Source organism: Rhododendron vialii, chromosome 7a (genome assembly GCF_030253575.1).
Source record: "Rhododendron vialii isolate Sample 1 chromosome 7a, ASM3025357v1".
Taxonomy (NCBI): domain Eukaryota; kingdom Viridiplantae; phylum Streptophyta; class Magnoliopsida; order Ericales; family Ericaceae; genus Rhododendron; species Rhododendron vialii.
This window is the reverse complement of record NC_080563.1, coordinates 1,540,938-1,559,946: the sequence shown is the minus strand read 5'-3', so window position 1 is coordinate 1,559,946 and position 19,009 is coordinate 1,540,938. Positions and strand designations below refer to the sequence as shown.

General features: G+C 37.7%; 1 protein-coding gene across 5 annotated transcripts; it reads left to right on the top strand.

Annotated features, from left to right (window-relative positions):
* The first annotated feature begins 5,339 nt into the window (after window positions 1-5,339).
* LOC131334538 (U-box domain-containing protein 33-like) lies at window positions 5,340-13,727 on the top strand. 5 transcript variants are annotated; one of them, XM_058369606.1, is made up of 10 exons: window positions 5,340-5,501; window positions 5,768-6,381; window positions 6,793-6,914; window positions 7,212-7,330; window positions 7,599-7,703; window positions 8,211-8,562; window positions 8,742-8,882; window positions 10,634-11,164; window positions 11,841-12,605; window positions 13,299-13,727. In XM_058369606.1, the coding sequence occupies exons 2-10, from the start codon at window positions 6,108-6,110 to the stop codon at window positions 13,479-13,481; spliced, it is 2,592 nt and encodes an 863-aa protein (XP_058225589.1). In that variant the 5' UTR covers window positions 5,340-5,501; window positions 5,768-6,107; the 3' UTR covers window positions 13,482-13,727. The 5 variants fall into 5 exon arrangements, with proteins under 5 accessions (XP_058225589.1, XP_058225592.1, XP_058225591.1 ...); XM_058369609.1 differs by having other exon boundaries at window positions 5,394-6,381; window positions 8,211-8,556; window positions 8,745-8,882; XM_058369608.1 differs by having other exon boundaries at window positions 5,394-6,381; window positions 8,211-8,556.
* Window positions 13,728-19,009: the final 5,282 nt, after the last annotated feature.

The following is a 19,009-nucleotide window of genomic DNA, read 5'->3' as shown; positions in this document are numbered from 1 at the left end:
ACGATTACGCTGATAAATTGATTGAATACGTTTCTAACACGGTTTAGAACTTGAAATTAAATTCCAACAGTACTTGAAAGAGTAATTATTATTTAGTAGTTCGGGCGCACCGCCGCGAGGTGCTCCGGGACCACTCCGAAATCACCATTTATGTAGCGTTCATACACTTAGTCGTTGACACTACAAGAATGTGTGGCTGTAGAGTGATCCGGAACACCACGTGACGGTACTCCAGGATTATTGTATAATTTCGCTTCTGTAAATGTAATAAATACAAAGGACAACCTTTTATTGTCCTTGTTAGACAAGGAATCAAAGGTCTCAATCCTGCAATAAATGTATTGTCCTTGTTAGATAAGGAATCAACGGTCTCAATCCTGCAATAATAAATGTATTAACTGCAAACCATTGTGCTAGCTGGACAGACAATGGAGTACATACTCCATGCAGAGATTATTTTGGGATCCGTTTTGTGTTCCATAAAAATAATCGGAACCGTTCATTTTATTTAAAATATTTTTTTTATAATTCTTGTAAAAAATAAGTTCTACCAGATACCGATAAGAGCCTTTACAAAACACCCAACTTTGTCCCAAAATTTGGCTTGAATTCTGGGACAAAGTTGGATGTTTCGTAAAGGTTTCTACCGGTATCCGATTGAAATGATTTTTTACAGGGGTCCTAAACAAAATATTTTGAACAAAATGAACGGCTCCGATCATGTTTGTGAGATCCAAAACGTGTCCTAAAATGATCTGTGCATGGAATATGTACTCCATTATCTGTGCAGTTAGCATAGTGTTTCTATAACACGGTTCAGAATCTTGGAATTTATAGTCTAACCATTCCTTTCTTTTTTTTCCTTTGAGATTATAATTTGTATTTTGTAGTATAAAAATATAAATTTACACGATAAAGGCTTATGAGCTTGCTCTCTACGAAGGGCTCAGATTCAAATCTTCTTGCTGGTAATTTTTTGGTCACCTTGCCCCATGCGTAAAGGTATGAAAGGGCTTTAAGAGAGACTATAAAGATTAGTTAAAACTTAGAAGTGCGGGTAAAGTCAAATTAATCGGGACACCCGGAGAGGAAAAATCAATTTCCTGACTACTGAGTGAACTTGCTGAGAAGCTGCCGAGGAAGTAGACTAGGATCACAGTTCATCAGTTGTGGTTGATTGATCTCGTTTTCAACTCATTTGAAACTTTATAGAGAGTTTGGTCTAACTTTCTAGACTGCAATCAAGTGCGCGGACTAGAGAATATTCCTTCACGAGAAAAACATTTTATTGGAGTTTTTCATGAACGGTCCGTCTAACGGGTGCACTATTGCACTTGTTAATCACTTACTGTAGTAAGCCAGGTGTCCACCTTATACTTTTTATATTTGACAGGACCGATTCCAGTCTGTCGCCTTTTACCAAATGACAATATTGTCCTGTTGTTTTTATTGTTTCACAAGACTCTCTCTACAAGAACACCAAGAAAAAATGAAACCCTCTTTGGCTTTCTTCCAGTTTTTACTTTCAGGATAGTACTTGATCGATAGATAGATTTTTTATCCGTACATCCAAAGAGCTTGAGTACAGACTACCATAATTTTTTCTATCTATTAAAAAAAAGAGTTATTTATACGAAATTGTCTCCAATTTTAAAAGGAAAAAAAAAAAGTAGATCGAAGTGAAAATAATGAGTATTTTTTTTTTTTAAAATGCCATTATTGATAAACATTCAAATTCTGAGGAGTTTTTCTTTCAGGTAAATGAAATTAAGAAAAGCATACTTTAGGGATTGTACCCAAATCTCTCCCGAAATCAGTAAAATCCACTATAACACACATACATAAATCTGTGTTATATATATATATACATATATATATATATATGGAGAGAGAGAGAGAGAGAGAGAGAGAGTGTTTGCATTCAACCAGAGAAGGAGATGAGATTTCTAACGGAGAATTTACATACTTTTGAGTACACTACAGAACCCCAAAGTTGAGAACACCAAGTTGCTGGCGGACGGAGCTTAATTAGGCCGACTTGGTTGAAGAAGCCGACGCCGGCAGTTCTACCCACCAATCTGAATTTGAAAATTACACAGAGAGAGTTGGTAAAAGGACGTGCAATATATTTTAGTTTGTGGAATTGGGAAACCTCTACTCCTTCCCAGGCAGAGAATCTAGATCTGGGTTAGTTCAACTTCAATCTAAAGCGAAGGGGAATATAAGAGAGAAGGAGAAGAGAGGGGAAATTTTAGGTTTTTTCCAATGAATTTTTTGAGAACTTTAACCAGGAAACCCACAAAATAAATTATGAGCCCTAGCCCTCAAATTAATCAGAAGAAAAGCACACAAAATATAGAAGTCATGTTAAGTGGGTCAACCAGAAAGCGCAAAACCCCTACCCATCTCTTTATTTTGCCAGCTGAAGAACAAAGAGAAATCGAGGTGAAAATTTGCTGGTTGGAAAATCACACGGTCGAATCCAGATAAGATAGAGGAGAGGCTGATTTTGGTGTATTTAGGAGAGAGAGAGAGAGAGAGAGAGAGAGAGAGAGAGATTGGGAACAACAAAGAAGGGCAAAAATGTCATTTTAGAGCACATGGTAAAAGTATTACTGCACACTCAGACATTGACCTGACTGGGACAGTTAAAAGGCTGCAAGGACGGGCGCGTGAGGTACACAAACGAGTGCAATATAGCGCCAGTTAGCTTTTGCCTTTCACGAATATTGTCTACGGAGGTGAATCTCAAACGTCTAAAGTGTTTTATACGGTCTGGATTCTAATAAAATTTTTTCGGGATTGAGTTAAATCCGAAAAAGTTTCATTTAAATCCGGGCCGTCCAAAGCCGGAACGGACGGCCAAGATTGCGCGGCTCCATGAAAAGTCTATTTACGCGACTTCAGGAATAAGAGCCCATTCCAGAAACACAATAAGAACTTATTTTTTGTGTAATAAGAAAGCTTGTTCCGAAAAATAAGAAGGTTGGTACTTATAATGGGTGCTCATGTCAAGCACCCTACACACTTCGGATGCCGTTGATTCCCGCTTAAGCCCCCTCGGGTTTTTTTTCTAGAATTTTTGGACGGCTCGAATCGGCTGTCTGGTGGCCGGAGACAGCCCGGCGTGGCTGCCGGTACGATTTCCCTCCGTCGGCGCCCATTATCATTGCAACAGTCTTATTTTTTGTATAAGGTACCTTCAAGCTCAAAAATCATGTGTTTACATTAATAATTTTCCTACCACTATGGATCTTGTTTAATAGATTTCATTGAGATCTTTAATACGGTGCAAAAAAAATTAATTTTTTTTTTCATTTACATTATTTTTGAGTTTGAAAATGTGAAATGAACTTCTTATTTGGGTTTTGTGGAATGACCCTTCTTATTTTTGATTGAGAAGTGGCAAAATAAGTACTTATTTTTTAAGAAGGTTTCTGGAACGGAGCCTAAGTCTATCTCTCCCCACCTTGCTGTTTTTCTTTCATGGGAGCCCCACCTACTACAATTATTACTCACTGTCTTTTTAAATGTCTACCACAGTTTTGCGTGTTATTTTCAAAAATTCATATTTTTCGTCGTATATTATATTTTATGTTTTTAAAATCATTGTCTTAATAAGGAAAATGATAATGCTAAAACCGTTTTTGTTGGTGTCAAAACCGTTTTTTTTGGTGCTAAAACCGTTTTTGTCGGTGCCAAAACTCTAGTGCACAAAAGACTTGTATCATTTGCAATGTATAAAACTTTTATACATTGGAGTTTTGACACTAACAAAAACGATTTCGGCATTATCACTATCCTACCCTAGAAATAATTGAGATCTATCATATTTTAATAATATACATTAAGAGATATAGATAATTAAAAATAACACGCTGAATCTTAGTAAATATTTAAAAAAGGACGTGAGGAGTAATTACTATTAAAACTCCCCCAAGTAGAGTAAAATGTCGGCAAATTGGCAATATTCCCTTCCCAGGTTGGCCCCTCACAGCCACTCACCAACATTGCTGACCATCTTATAATATTGCCAGTAATTATCCCAACAGCTACGTCTTCATTCAGCAAAATTTCATAGGATAAAACTTCTGACTTTGAAAAAAAAAATTAGTTTGTACAGAAATAATGTGACAAATTCATTTCAGTTGCGAATTTGGCAAATCGAATCTCTCAAGATACAAATAGCTTCATTTATGTCATCACATCTAAACTACGAATGTCTATCTATTGTGTTGTCACCCAGTGCTCATTTGGCATTTATATTAAATTTTCCAAGATACACATAACTCGTCTCCCATCGAAGTATTTTATCACCTAGCGCTCATTTTGTATGGAATTATGGAAACGATCGAAAAAATATTACGGTAAGTTTCTATAAGCAACCAAACAATGGTAAAAGGAAAAAAGAGAGCGGAGTGTAGGGACCTACATCACATAATGCTCGGGTGGGTGAGCGCGAGCACAAAAATGTCTTTTAAAATCTTCTAAATAACTAAAATTCGCGAGCGCGAAAGAAAATCGAAAGCGAGAGCATAGGCCATCTAAAAGGATTATGTAATTGAGGTTCTTGTGACCCAAAACTGAAATTCACAGCAAAGTGTGGCAACTGACTTATCTACCTAATACTCTCTCCGTCTAATAATATTCGTCCGGTCCGCAAAACGAGAATGTAAAAATAATATAATTTTTGCAATAAAAATTTAAATTTTTTTCAACAATTCAAAAAATATTGATGAGTTCTTATAATTTATAAAAAAAAAGTTTGATTTTTTTCTTAAAATAAATGAATTATTTTTGAGTCCTTGTTTTGCGGGCCGGACAAACATTTTGGGACGGAGATAGTAAAACACAAGGATGTAGGGACCACACAAACATAAGTTGAAAGAAGAGCTAAGATTCATTTGATCCAAGAGTTGACAAAGAATTTTGCAAATGTAATGTATAAGTGTCAACATTCTTTGTAGTAATTGCGCAAAGGAACTTTAGCAAATGTAATGTAAGTGCCCACATTCTTTGTAGTAATTGCACAAATGCCAATGATCTTCCAATTCCAAAACCCTATACTCAAATTGATAGTTCTTTGTAATTAGCTTAAAAGTTTAGTTTAGTTGGGAAGTCCAGTAAGGATGAGTAATTCTCTTTCGTGTCACTAAAAAGAAGATTACATATTACACATTAATGAATCGATTTAGTGTTTGAGTCACTATCTAGCAAGTGCGTAGTGCCGTAGGCAGTATTAGTCAAATTACAAAACACGAATATTCCATTTTCATTGACTTTTCTATTTCCATCACTGCTTTTCTTTTGTTATCTGTTTTGGACCTATATACTGGTTTGGACCCTTCAACCACCCATTCTTGCGATCCCAAAAAGATACCCCCCACCCTAGGAAGCGCGCGCGCGCACACACGGAGAGAGAGAGAGAGAGAGAGAGAGAGAGAGAGAGAGAGAAGCAGGGGTGGACTAAAGGAGATGGAGCCCGCCATGAAATTGTATAAGTAAGTTTGACAGAATTTTATAACGTAAACATATGTAGAGCCGGCTTTGTTGTGGTGTAGTTGTTTCTTTGTAGCTTAACAAGACAAGCAACCCCTTTCTGGGTTAATCATTATCATTAGCTGTAAAGATATAATCATTAGCTGCAAATAGTTCAATCTCAATCCATCGATCGTAATTGCTATGAAAGTTTGTAATTGGTGTAGAAGTTTGTATTAGAACTTTCTTCTGTTAACTCTCTTCTGTTCTAATCTTTCACCAATTTTAGGGGTTCTGATTATTGAAGAAGTAGAAGAAGAAGGAGAGAGAGAGAGAGAGAGAGAGAGAGAGAGAGAGAGAGAGAGAGAGAGAGGCTGGATTGATTCATTTGAATTGATTCCAGCAAACCCTCCGAATTGGTTCGCAAAATTTAGGGTTTTTGTTGGCGGGAGAGAGAGAACTTATGACAGCTTTCAGCTGTGAAGTTAAAGTTGTGTATGCAGGAAGATTTACAGAATCTGGGTAATATGATGTTTGGGTGGGTCTAAAGGGTGAAATTTACTGAAAAAGGGGAGTTTTAGAGAGAAAATTGGGGCTTGCTACTGTGAGAGGAGTTTTACGATTTTTCCATGGCTGTGGTGAGTCGTCTACCATTGATACCACAAGAAATCAATCCAATAAGATACCCCGGAACCGAAATCTCCGAAATGATGGCTAGTGGGAGTGAAATCGTGGAGGAATCACCACCGCAACCGGTTCAAGTTGTCGAAGAGAAGATGTATATCGCGGTGGGAAAGGACATCAAAGAGAGCACATCGATTCTTATTTGGGCATTGCGTAACGCTGGTGGAAGAAAGATATGCATCCTTCATGTTCATGAGCCTGCTCAGAGGATTCCCATGAGTAAATTTCTTGGTTCACGCTATCTTATGTTGACTTTATGAATGAAATTTAATTTCGTGCTTGATAGCCGTTTAAAATAGTATTCGGAGACTAAATTTTTGATGATTCAATATCTACGCTCTGGAAAATTGGTATATACTATATAGCATGGACTCTTGGTTACTATGGGGGATAGAATCTGATCAATCATAGACTATGTGAAGTCTTGCTGCCTAATATTGTGCCTTCTCTGCTGAATGTGTTGATTTTGCAGCTGAAGCACTGCTCTTTCTTTAGGTTGCCATTGTTGTCACTTCCCAACTTTCCTTGACATGGGTTTTGTGTTTGATGGAATCATGGAGCATAGAGATGGTTTTTAGTCATAAGTTCAATGTTCGTATACTACTTCTGAATGTTCTTGATGATTTGCAGTGGGAACCAAATTTCCAGTAAGCCAACTGGAACCGCATCACGTCAGGGCATACCGCGAGGTTGAGAGGGAAGATATGAATAAGCTTCTGCGAGAATACAAAACAAAGTGTAGCCGCGCAGGGGTACTCTCTAATTATTTTCTTTTAAGACCATGTAACTATTTGTTTTAATTCCAGAGCTTTGCTATTATACAGCAGAAATGAGTTTGTGTTTGGTTTTGGTTTACCAGACACTATGAGAGAAAATTCGTACATTTTTGTGTTTCACAATATGTAGGACCAATTACGACAGTTAGTTCTATGTTTTTTCAAATAGCTCTGAGCTACTAATTTTATAGTAACACCTTTGATTTCCTTTTGTCTATAGGAATCAACGGACTCACAGTACTTAATTTGTGTTGTGTCTTTCTTCTTGTGTAGGTAGTAGACGAACTACACATTGAAATGAACTCTATTGAGAAGGGTATTGTGGAACTCATAAATCAGCATGGTATCAGGAAGCTTGTTATGGGAGCAGCAGCAGACAAGCATTACTCAAGGTAGCAACCCCATAAAGACCTTTTTTATTTATTTGTTCGTCGTCAATTTCTTTAGAGATAGTTATTTGATTGTGCAAAACTTTTTCAGCTGCAGTTCCGTAATAAACTCATCTTTTGTGATCAGGAATACATACAGGCCATTAAGTATCTAGTACTTTTATCTGCGCTGTTTAAACTTGACAAGAAATTCCTCATCACCTGATCCATATCTTGCTAGAGTGGAACTTTGCTTCAATAAATAGCTTATCCTTATGCCTTCACATTGCAGGAAAATGGTGGAGCCAAAATCTAAGAAAGCCAGATATGTGCTCCAACAAGCACCTATGTTTTGTCACATTTGGTTTATCTGTAAAGGCCAACTAGTTCACACAAGGTATGCTTGGCATTTTTGTTCTTACTACCCTCTTACTCGGAGTTCCAACTATTTGAGGTTGTCATCATCATGCTTTGTATTTTGGTCCTTGTATAGCTACACTTCTTTTATATATTTTTTTGGTGTCAATGAGGTATATTTAGTGGCATGAATATGCATGTGCATTTATGTCCTCAGTGGAGAAACTCTAGAGCAATCTGTTTCATGCAATCTTTTTCACGATTCGCCCTCTCTTTTTGTCTTCATTGCTTGAATTTACAGCATCTCCCTTTCATGTGTGAAAATGTGAATTAGAGTAGTTATATAAAAGGACAATGTTGTAGATCTGTATGAATAAAGGAAAAAAAAAATCAGTGAAGATATAAAGAGGGAATGCTAAAATCACTTCCCAAGTATGCCTTCCTATCATCTTTATGGATCACCTACTAATGGTCATGTGATAACCTCAACTCCATTATAGCAGGAACTACCTTTTAAATTGCTAATGCATGTTCCTTATCCATATAGAGAAGGTAGATCGGAAGGACTTAGCGCTAGTCCAAACTCTGAAACTGGGCATCCTAGAAACTGGAGATCACAATCCGCTGCAGAACTGACAATTGATCCGCACAAGCTCACCAGTTCATGTCCCAACATGCGCAGAGTCTCAACTTTTTCCTCTGATGACTCCAGAGGGGAAACTCCCCGCAGCAGTTTGGGTGCAGAGGAGAGTTCTGTTGATTCGGATGATATTTCAAGGAGTCCTTCTCGTACTTCACGTACATCATCTTCTTCTGTTGACATGCCTGATGGTTTAGCTTTGATCCCAGTTTCGTGCAAAGAGGATCATCATCAATTGTCATCACCTCCCTTTGTATTGGTATGTTTTAAGCTATGACGATGATGAAGCATGCATGGATATCAACATTTTTGGGCATTACAATTTATAGGCTTTTTAACTTGATTGTTTGGTATCTTAGGTAATATGGGTGGGTTCAGTGACACAGGCTTTTGGAAATTTACTTGTCTAATAAGTGGCTGAACGGTTAATGATTTCAGCAGGAAGGACGTATGAATGACGAACTTTATTATCAGCTTGAACAATCCATAGCAGAGGCAGAGACTTCTAGGCGAGAGGCCTTTGACGAGTCAATGAGGCGTCGTAAAGCTCAAAAAGATGCCATTGATGCTATCCGCAGAGTAAACTTTGTCCTATGCAGTTTGTTTCTTTTCTTTACTACGATGAGTTAGTTTCAGATTTGGAATATGCAGTGAGATTTGTTGTTTCTTTATAGATATCTGATGTCCTAGGAACCAAATGTTATGAGAAAGAATATTAAATCTATCTACCTATAACATATATGAATGGGCGGCATATCACCTACTTTTTGTGCCCAATATCGGAAGACGGAGTGAAGTCCAAGAGTAGGTTTTTCCTGAGTAGCACAGACCACGGCATGCAACACCTTACACCGCACATACGTGACTATGCAATCCTAAAGCTGTAATGCGCGACATGTCGGGGGCATGTTCGTGTCCATACCCTATGCTTACTATGTGTCATATATAGGAGAATATCGCTCATGGCTAGTGAAAAACTCCACCATGAGACTCATTTGAAATAATACCAAGCAGTGTTCTAAATGGCGGCTGCCAAGGCCGCCTAGGTGCTTGGAGGTGCCCTGCCGCCACGCCAATACCCCTTGGCGTTTGATTTGGTGCCCAGGGAGGTTTGGCGGTGTTTGGCGGCCGCCTAGGCGACCTTGGCGGTCTTGGCGGCGGCATCTTTGGCGGCCTAAAATGTATAGTATTAAACTAATGGAGATCAAGTTTTGGAAGGGTATGGAGGAGAAGAGTTAGAGGAAGGAGATGAACTTTGAACTTGGCATTAAGGATCTCCGATCTCGTTTATTTCTACTTAATTGTCTTATTCAACTTATTTGCTAGTTGCTACTACTTAATTTCATTTGGGTTTGTACATTAAACTTTGCATTTTGGTTATGTAGAACTTTGAGCTTGCATTATGGATACATAGAATATAGTTTGATTGGATAATGGTTTGTTAAAATAATAAAAAAAAAACGCCGAATTGCTTGGCGCCGCCTAGGCGGCTTGGCGCTTGGAGGTGGGTCTCTGCCCTACTAGCGCCAAGCGCCATTTAGAACATTGATACCAAGTAATGGGAAGTACAGAATATTACCCATACTCAAATTCAATATTACAATATATGACGATTGTATTCCACGTGTTACTATAGATAATACATTATACAGGGAATTTTTTTTTTCTCGTGAATCCCGTACTTTATAGATGGTGTGCATTATCATATGGTGGACCATCTTTTGTATGGGATAAAAAACCGATCTAGGTGCATAGTGAATGGAGCTCCTCGTTATGTAGTTGGGAGTCTTGGGATTATTGCTTTTCTAGTCTTCCATCCAAAGGTGGTGTTGAAGTTTGTCTCACATCGGTTAATTATCTCCTCCAAAACTAGTATATGAGACTGGTGGCCTCTCTACTCACTGCCAATTGGTTGTGAGTTGAATTCTTTAACTTGGTATCAAAGCTAGGGTTTTTTCGGAAAATTTGTTCCCCCTTGTTTGTGCCATAAGTGCACTGTTGTTGTGATCACTGTGTTATGGATCATTTGTTTACCTTTTCACGGGTCCCACGTGTTGAAGTTTGTCCCACATCGGTTAATTATCTCCTCCAAAACTAGTATATGAGCTAGGGCGGCCTCTCCACTCATTGCCAATTGGTTTTGCCTATTGGCTTTGAGTTTGATGCTTTTTACAGGTGGGTTATTTAATGATGTTTTGAATCACATGAGAGGGTAGGCATCTTTTTGGATCAGGAAACGGTGTGCTACATTTACACGTGTAACTTCAAGACTTGATTTTGGAACCTCAATGATCTTGTGCCAGTTGCCAATCATGACTTCCCATTTGTAGGCTAAAGCATCGGAAAACTTATATGCCGAGGAACTAAGACAAAGGAAAGAAGTTGAGGAAGCACTAGCAAGGGGAAAAATAGAACTTGAACAGAGGAAGCAGCAGGTGGCTGAAGTCATGGAAGAACTCCGTATTGCCCTCGAACACAAATCATCTATGGAGAGCCAGATTGCAAACTCGGAGCAAATGGTAAAAGATTTGGAACAGAAGATGTTCTCTGCTGTGGAACTGTTGCAAAAGTATAAAAAGGAACGAGATGAATTGCAAAAGGAGCGTGACAATGCGCTTAAAGAAGCAGAGGAGCTGAGGAGAGAAAAAGCAGGCGCGACTGCAAATAGACTTGCACCTGAGTTTTTCTCTGAGTTCTCTTTCTCCGAAATCGTAGAAGCGACTTCCAATTTTGACCTATCCTTAAAGATTGGGGAAGGGGGCTATGGAAATATTTACAAGGGTCAACTTCGTCACACTCAAGTTGCTATAAAGATGCTGAACTCTAATAGCATGCAAGGCCCCTCAGAGTTTCAACAAGAGGTAACATTGTTTTCACTCTCAACTTTATTAGCTGCATCTTTCCTTTGAGCCATTCCTTTACAGAGCCGGAGGGTTGTAGATATCATGTAAAGCAGAAACCAAAAATTTAAAAGTTTTCTTCTGTACTGGAATTGGATTGATACGGTTTCTGATTCTGGTGTATTATGAATCAGTAATATATGGCGTGGTTTGGATCACTTTAAGGAATTGGACTGTGGGGGTGTCAGTGTCACCTTTTTATATTCTCGGTTTCATTGGCCACAGCCCCTTGGGTCCAACTTACACACTTGTGGTCCATAAATCTTGTGCGAAAGTATTGTACTACTTCATTATCTGCTGCACCATTTACCTGGTGGCTATATTTCTTCAAAATATTTCACTCACAATGCACTCTAAAAATAGAAATATTATATTGTTAAATGTGTTACTGTGATGCATACATAAGCGAATTTAGTTATGGATGTTATTCTGTTGGATTGTATTTTGTACACTAAAGCTGTAACAAATATTGAGATTCCGGAGAACAAAACTACCATGAAACTGAAGAAACGGGTTTCTGAATGCAAAATAGCGTAAACAGATTTCCTGCCATTGGCTCTAATCTTTTGTGCAGTATATTATTTGTACATTCTACATATATACATCTGAGCTTTTGGCTTCGGTTTGTTTTACTCAGGTCACTGTTTTGAGCAAGTTGAGGCATCCAAACCTTGTCACGCTCATCGGAGCTTGCCCAGAATTTTTCATTCTCGTCTACGAGTATCTTCCCAATGGAAGCCTTGAAGATCGACTCTGTTGCAAGGACAACTCTCCTCCACTCTCATGGCAAACTCGAATCCGCATTGCAACAGAGCTTTGTTCTGTTCTCATCTTCCTCCATTCCTGCAGTCCCCACAGCATAGTTCACGGTGACCTAAAACCAGCGAATATTCTCCTAGATTCCAACTACGTGAGCAAACTCAGTGACTTCGGAATATGTCGTATACTTTGCCAAAACCAATTCTCGAGCAACAACACCACACCTTCTTGGATAACTGAAACTCCAAAGGGCACTTTTTCGTACATGGATCCTGAGTTCCTCACAACAGGAGAAATTAGTCCAAAATCGGATGTTTTCTCATTCGGGATCATATTATTGCGGTTATTGACTGGAAGACCAGCCTTGGGGATAACCAAGGAAGTAAAGTATGCGTTGGATAAAGGGAACTTAAAGAACTTGTTGGATCCAACGGCTGGGGACTGGCCTTTTGTGCAAGCCCAGCAGTTGGCTCACACAGCAATGTGGTGCTGTGAGGTGAACCGTCAGAGCCGGCCAGATCTTGCCTCGGATGTGTGGAGGGTGCTTGAACGAATGAGAGTGTCGTGTGGGGTCCCACCATTTCTGATGAACTCCGAGGAGGATTGCCAGATTCCACCGTATTTTATATGTCCTATTTTCCAGGTCGGTCCATTGCTTCCTCTGTTAAACTTACTAGACTCTTTTATACTTTCGTCCCAAATTCTTGAGAATTTTTGACAAAAAAATAGGCGCTAGTTTTTTTTTTTTTTGGAATAGGGGCGCTAGTGTTGGTACCCCAGCTTTTTGATTGGTAATTATAATGAGTTCTTGGTGTTGGTACCCCAGCTTTATGATTGCCAATTGTTAATGAGTTATTTTTGCGTAGCTAATCAGTTCTTGGTTCTCCTGCAATGATCCGCACCTCCCGACAAATCAAAGTACTAATTGATTTGTCAACCAACTAATGGAATTTTGATATGTGATTATCTATTTTTTCCAGCTCTTATGAATCTTAATGTGCTTCATTATATCACCCTGGGAGAGTTTTCTACAAGCTATGCTTTGAGTTTCGATCTAAATGTAGTCCGATAGGAATGTCGGGTATTGCGGGTGTGTGTCTTAGTGTGGCATTCATATTATTCCCATGTTAATGACACAGGGACACGAGAAAATATTTACTTCAATTTAATCCTATTTTATTCTCTAGGTAAGTAGTGTTTTTATGGGGTACCATAGGGCATTTTTGCTTATAATTGAAACTCCTTATGTCACGATTCCTCCTTTTGGGTCAAGATTGTTATAGCCAAAAAAAAGTATTTGATTTTTTTCCTTACAACTTTTGCTCAACCCATGCAGGAAATCATGCAAGATCCACACGTAGCGGCTGATGGATATACGTATGAATTGGAGGCTTTAAAAGGATGGCTGGACGGGGGACACAATACTTCACCCATGACAAATCTCAAGCTTCCACACTGCAATCTTGTGCCCAATCGCGCTCTCCGGTCTGCAATTCAGGAGTGGCTGCAACAACGATGAATGAACTAATTCTACCTGGTTTCACATTTTTTGTTCTCACAAGTTGCATATAGTCTCTTTTTTTTTTTTGACATCCTGCATTATATTCTCATGTACATTACGCATTTTCCATAGATTTGATATCAAATCATAGCATTCAGTGTTTCCCAGAGGCTGGTCTTGTAACCTCTGATGACAGTACTGTTGACTATGTTGGGTTCGGAATCCATGGAGTCAAGTAATTTAAGCTGGGTTGTCTTCGTTTCATTCTTCTTGTCTTTTGCCATTGTGTATTCTTTTGAAGTGTTATAGCGATTCGTCCTATAGTTTTCTTTTTTGTGTTTTCTTTTTAACATTACCAAAATATTGCATTCATATAAGCCAACCGACGCTTACAAAAATCAAAATCGAAAGCATTTAGGATTGGGAGTTTGGAAACTTCTGAGCCTTAACTATATTTGTATATTCCACTATAGATTGATTGATGTTGTTTATATTCATCATTTTTTCTTGTTTGAATAGTCTGTAACATATTGACGTCTGTCGATTGTACTGATTTTAAAGATTAATAAAGTTATTTGATTAATTATTCTTCCAAGTCTTTATTTGTTTCTAGAGAAGTCCTGATTTTCAACATTCAAAGTCTTGTTTTTAAAAACTCCGGCGACATCGGTCGAGGGAAAGTAACAGCATATCACGACTCAATTACAGGTGTGAGGTGGGTGGCAGTTGAAAATTGAAAAAACTTGGGGGTTCCGGCTTTCTTTCCCGCGTTACCGTGATTAATGACATGCTCGGGCCATTTTTTCCCCTCTCAATTTACGGTGTTTGGGTCCACTGACGCATATACATCTAGACTAATTACTGGGGATTAAATTTCGAATATGATGTTCGGGTTCGCTCAAACGTTATCACGTTCTAGAAAACTTACGAAGTTCCAAAACGATTATCATGCATGTGAAAATTGTATACTCCATATGAAATGTCCCATTGTTCCAAGGCCTCAACTACTCCAGCCAAAACCCCTACGAAAATTTATTAATCCTTTGCAACATCCAACGATCAACCAAGTACTTCAAACAGCTGGTCGACCAGGCATTTAAACTCTGTTGTTCTTTTTTTCCCCCACAATTGACCTGAGACCAAAAGAGGGTAAAACAATCGAAAATGATATTGGTACCGACAGTACCATAGGAAAAATGCACCGACGGCCGTGCCGGGCCGTCTCCGGCCACCAGACAACCGATTTGAGTCGTCCAAAAATTATAAAAAAAAAAAAAAAAAACCCGAGTGCGCTAAAGCGGGAATCAACGGCATCCGATGTGCGTAGGTTCTCGATCCAAATTCCTCATTTTTTCGTGTATACATGTATGTACAAAAAAATGGAGTGTTTAGATTGAGCACCTACGCACGTCGGATACCGTTGATTCTCGCGCAAGCCCACTCGGTTTTTTTTTTAAATTTTTGGACGGCTCGGATCGGCCGTCGGTGCATTTTCCCTACGCTATTGGTCAGTACCAATAGCAACACCCGTAAAACAATGGCAAGTGGTTGTTCGGCTAACTAAGCCAAGTGGCTTATTTTTTTTGTCTTTCTTCAAAAAAAATTTTGCAGTTGTTAATTTTTCGTCAATTTTTTAGGGATTATTACTTCGTTATGACGAGAGGAATCTAAAAAGTAAAAAAATTATGATCGAAATCCATTTTTTCCCCTCTCAATTTACGGTGTTTGGGTCCACTGACTCATATAGGAGTACATCTAGACTAATTACTGGGGATTAAATTTCGACTATGCTGTTCGGGTTCGCTCAAACGTTATCACGTTCTAGAAAACTTTACGATGTTCCAAAACCATTATCATGCATGTGAAAATTGTATACTCCATATGAAATGTCCCATTGTTTCAAGGCCTCAACTACTCCAGCCAAAACCCCTATTTTCAGGGTGCTGTTAATCGCACCCCCCCGGTGTCAGGCTCTCCTGACACGGGCATCTTTAATTTCCCATTTTACCCCTGACTCTCCTAGCGTTCTCTCTCTCCGTGGTCTCTCTCTCTCTTTTTATTTTTTGTTATAAAATTTTAAATGTTAATAACTTTTTTTTCACGTAATTTTTTTTAATAAATTTATATTTTTGAAATCTACCCAACGAAACCTATCAAACGAGCCTAATATTGATGGTAAAATAATGTAAAACGGAAAAATTATATTTTTGTGGTAGTTTAAACTGAGGTTGAAAAATCAAGTGTTCTAAATTTCAATCCGTTTGCACTGGTAGAAAGATTTTAATTTTCTGATCATTTTGTCCTTAATGATCATAATTAAATTTTGACATTAGGACTCTCGTTGATTAATCCTAAGAAAATTATAGAATCAAATATTTCTTAGGGTTAATCAACGAGAGTCCAAAAATCAAAATTTAATTATGACCATTTAGGATAAAATGATCAGAAAATTAAAATCTTTCCACCGGTTCAAATGAATTGAAATTTAGAATACTTAATTTTTTAACTATATTTTTTAATATATAAATTGTTTAAAGAGGTTAGAATCACGTATTTTTTTAAATAAATTTTATATTTTTTAAATCTACTTAACAAAACTTATCAAACAAGTCTAATATTGAATATGAATATGAAATTGTCATCCCGGCTGATCTATATTCATTACTTAGTCAATATTAAACTACCACAAGTTTTGATTCTTTGCATTTCTTGTATTCCCGGTAAACTTTCGATGATCTGTCCTAATTTGATTATTCTATTTCTGGATCCATATTATTTTCTAATTGCTTTATCTCTTAAGTTTCATTGTTTTATTCTTCCATTATATCCAGATTTTTTCAACTTCTTATTTGCCCGAGCATGCATGCATCTGATGCATTTGGAATGTTGAACCAATTACCCAAACTTATTTTTTGTTATTTCTTCTTTATTTAATTAATAATGTTTATACTTTTTTTTTCTTTTTTATTTATTTAAAATTATTTTAGTGTTCCGATTTTCAATCCTGTTGAATCGGTGGAAAGATCTTTTTTTTTTTTTATCATTTTATCTTCAATGTTCATAATGAATTTTTGGCCTCGCAGAATTAAATATCTCTTAGGGCTAATCAATAAGAGCCCTAGAGTCAAAATTTAATTATGACCATTTAGGATAAAAATGATAAGGAAACTAAAATCTTTCTGTTGAAAAATGTATGCATTATAATTTGTGAAAATTTATATGCATCTCTATTAATTATTTTGATGATTAATTCAATGATATTTTTATTCGGCAAATACAAAATTATCGAAAAGTCGATTCCCGAATTAAATATTTTCGTGACCTTGAAATATAGCATAAAGTCTCTTGGATTCATGATTTATATTTACAAAGACTTTATTGAGCTCAATACATGCTTTAACGGTTTATTTAGATGAAATTGTGAGCCACAGGTTGACGAACCGGCTGACAAGCCGGCTGTCTGAACAGAAAGCTGTGACAACCGGACGACCACCCGGATGACCACTCTATCAAACGGCTAGTTTCCAACGGCTAGTTTCAAACGGCTAGTTTCAAACGGCTAGTTTCCAACGGCTAGTTTCAAACGGCTAGTTTCCAACGGCTAGTTTCCAACGGCTAGTTCCAACGGCTAGTTTCCAACGGCTAGGAAGCATATGGATGGCTATATAAGGCATCAAGAACTCATTAATGAGTACATACACAAGCTACAACATTCCATATTATTGCAAGAGCAAATTCTCAAAAGATCAAAGCCAAAAATTCTCATTGTTCTTCCACTTTCATATTATTCTTGAGAGAAAATTTGTACAAGTCGTGAGCGATAATTTTCATACCTTCTTCACATACTTGTATTTCCTAAGTGAGTGTTTGAGTCAAACACTTGAAAGCTTAGAAGACCAAATTCGGGTTGGAATTTGGGTGTTATTGTTTTTGAGAAGTTTTCGGAGAAAATTCTTGCGGTTGTGCTAGCTCCTCGGGAAAGCTAGAGGCATTCGGTTCTTGTAAGCACCCGCAAGACTTACAAGTTGTAATCTTTTAAAGATTAGTCTAACCTTCAAGTAATTGCTTGAGGAGAAGTGGAGTAGGGCCGGACCGTGGACAAATCCGGACCGAACCACTATAAACGGGTTCTATCTCTCTATCTCTCTATTTTGATTGCATACTTATTGTTTGCATATATTGTTAGAGATAAATTTTTATTGGTAATTATTACTAGCAATCCTATTCACCCCCCCTCTAGGTTGCATAATTTGGGTAACAATTGGTATCAGAGCCTCGGCTCTTGTTTGTAGATTTAACCATCTAAGAGTTAAGATCCATGGCAACCACTAGTAATGTTTCTTGTATCGAAGGTCAATCGTCCAATAGACCTCCCTTGTTCACCGGAGAAAATTACTCTCATTGGAAAAATAGAATGATGATCTTTATTCAATCCACGGATTATGATCTATGGAAAATTATCAAAAATGGTCCCATTATTCCTACTAAGAAAGTTGGAGAAGAGACTATGCCTAAACCAGATTATGAGTGGAGTCATTTGGAAAAGGCTTCAATAGAAAAGAACTATAGAGCTATGAACCTTCTTTTTTGTGCTATTACTCCCAATGAATATGATTGTGTTTCCGCATGTGAATCGGCTAAAGAAATATGGGATAAGTTAGAAATGTCACATGAAGGAGATAGTCAAGTTAAGGAGTCCAAAATTGATATTCTTGTGCATAGCTATGAGCTCTTCAAAATGAAACCGGATGAATCTATATCTCAAATGTTTGCTAGATTTGCTAGTATTACTAACGGTTTAAAAGCTCTTGGAAAGATTTACAGTCAATCCGAAATGACAAGGAAGGTGCTCCGTTCCATGCCAACCAATTGGGACACTACCACCTCCATCATCCTACAATCCAAAGATTTCTCAACATACACGATGGACAAGCTCATGGGATCTCTCATGACGGAGGAAATGCATCACAACCTCAAGGGTGAAAAAGAGAAGAAAGTTAAGGATCTTGCCTTCAAAAGTACAACAAGCAAATCAAAAAGCAAGGAGGATTCAAGCAACGAAAGTGAAGATGATGAAATGGCGCTCATCACAAAAACGTTCAAGAAACTCCTCAAAAATAGAGCATCTCACAAAGGCAGAGGATTTTCAAGAAAAGATGGAGGCAAAGAAGAAAATAGTAAAAAGGATCCAATCATTTGCTACGAGTGCAAGAAGCCCGGCCACATCAAAAGTGAATGTCCATATGCAAAAAAATATTCAAAGAAGGACAAAAAGAGAGCTATGATGGCCGCATGGGACAATAGTGACGATAGTAGCTCCGATGAGGACGATGAGCAACAAGAGGTCGCTAACTTGTGTTTCATGGCCATCGAAGAAAACGAGGTAGATCTCGACTCATCCTATTCCTTTGATGAATTATTTATTGCCTATAAAGAGTTGAAAGTAGAATTTGAAAAGGTTGTTTCTAAAAACAAATTTCTTAAAAAGGTTGCTAAAGATCTTTCACTAGAAATAGATGATTTAATTGAAGAGAAAGATATTTTGG

What these genes read in the sequence shown, in the direction of transcription:
- LOC131334538 (XM_058369606.1), top strand. Translation starts at nt 6,108, where the DNA reads ATGGCTGTGGTGAGTCGTCTACCATTGATACCACAAGAAATCAATCCA. An exon ending in CAAAGTGTAGCCGCGCAGGG is followed by an intron (nt 6,915 to 7,211) that starts GTACTCTCTAAT and finishes CTTCTTGTGTAG; the next exon opens with GTAGTAGACGAACTACACAT. An exon ending in GCAGACAAGCATTACTCAAG is followed by an intron (nt 7,331 to 7,598) that starts GTAGCAACCCCA and finishes TTCACATTGCAG; the next exon opens with GAAAATGGTGGAGCCAAAAT.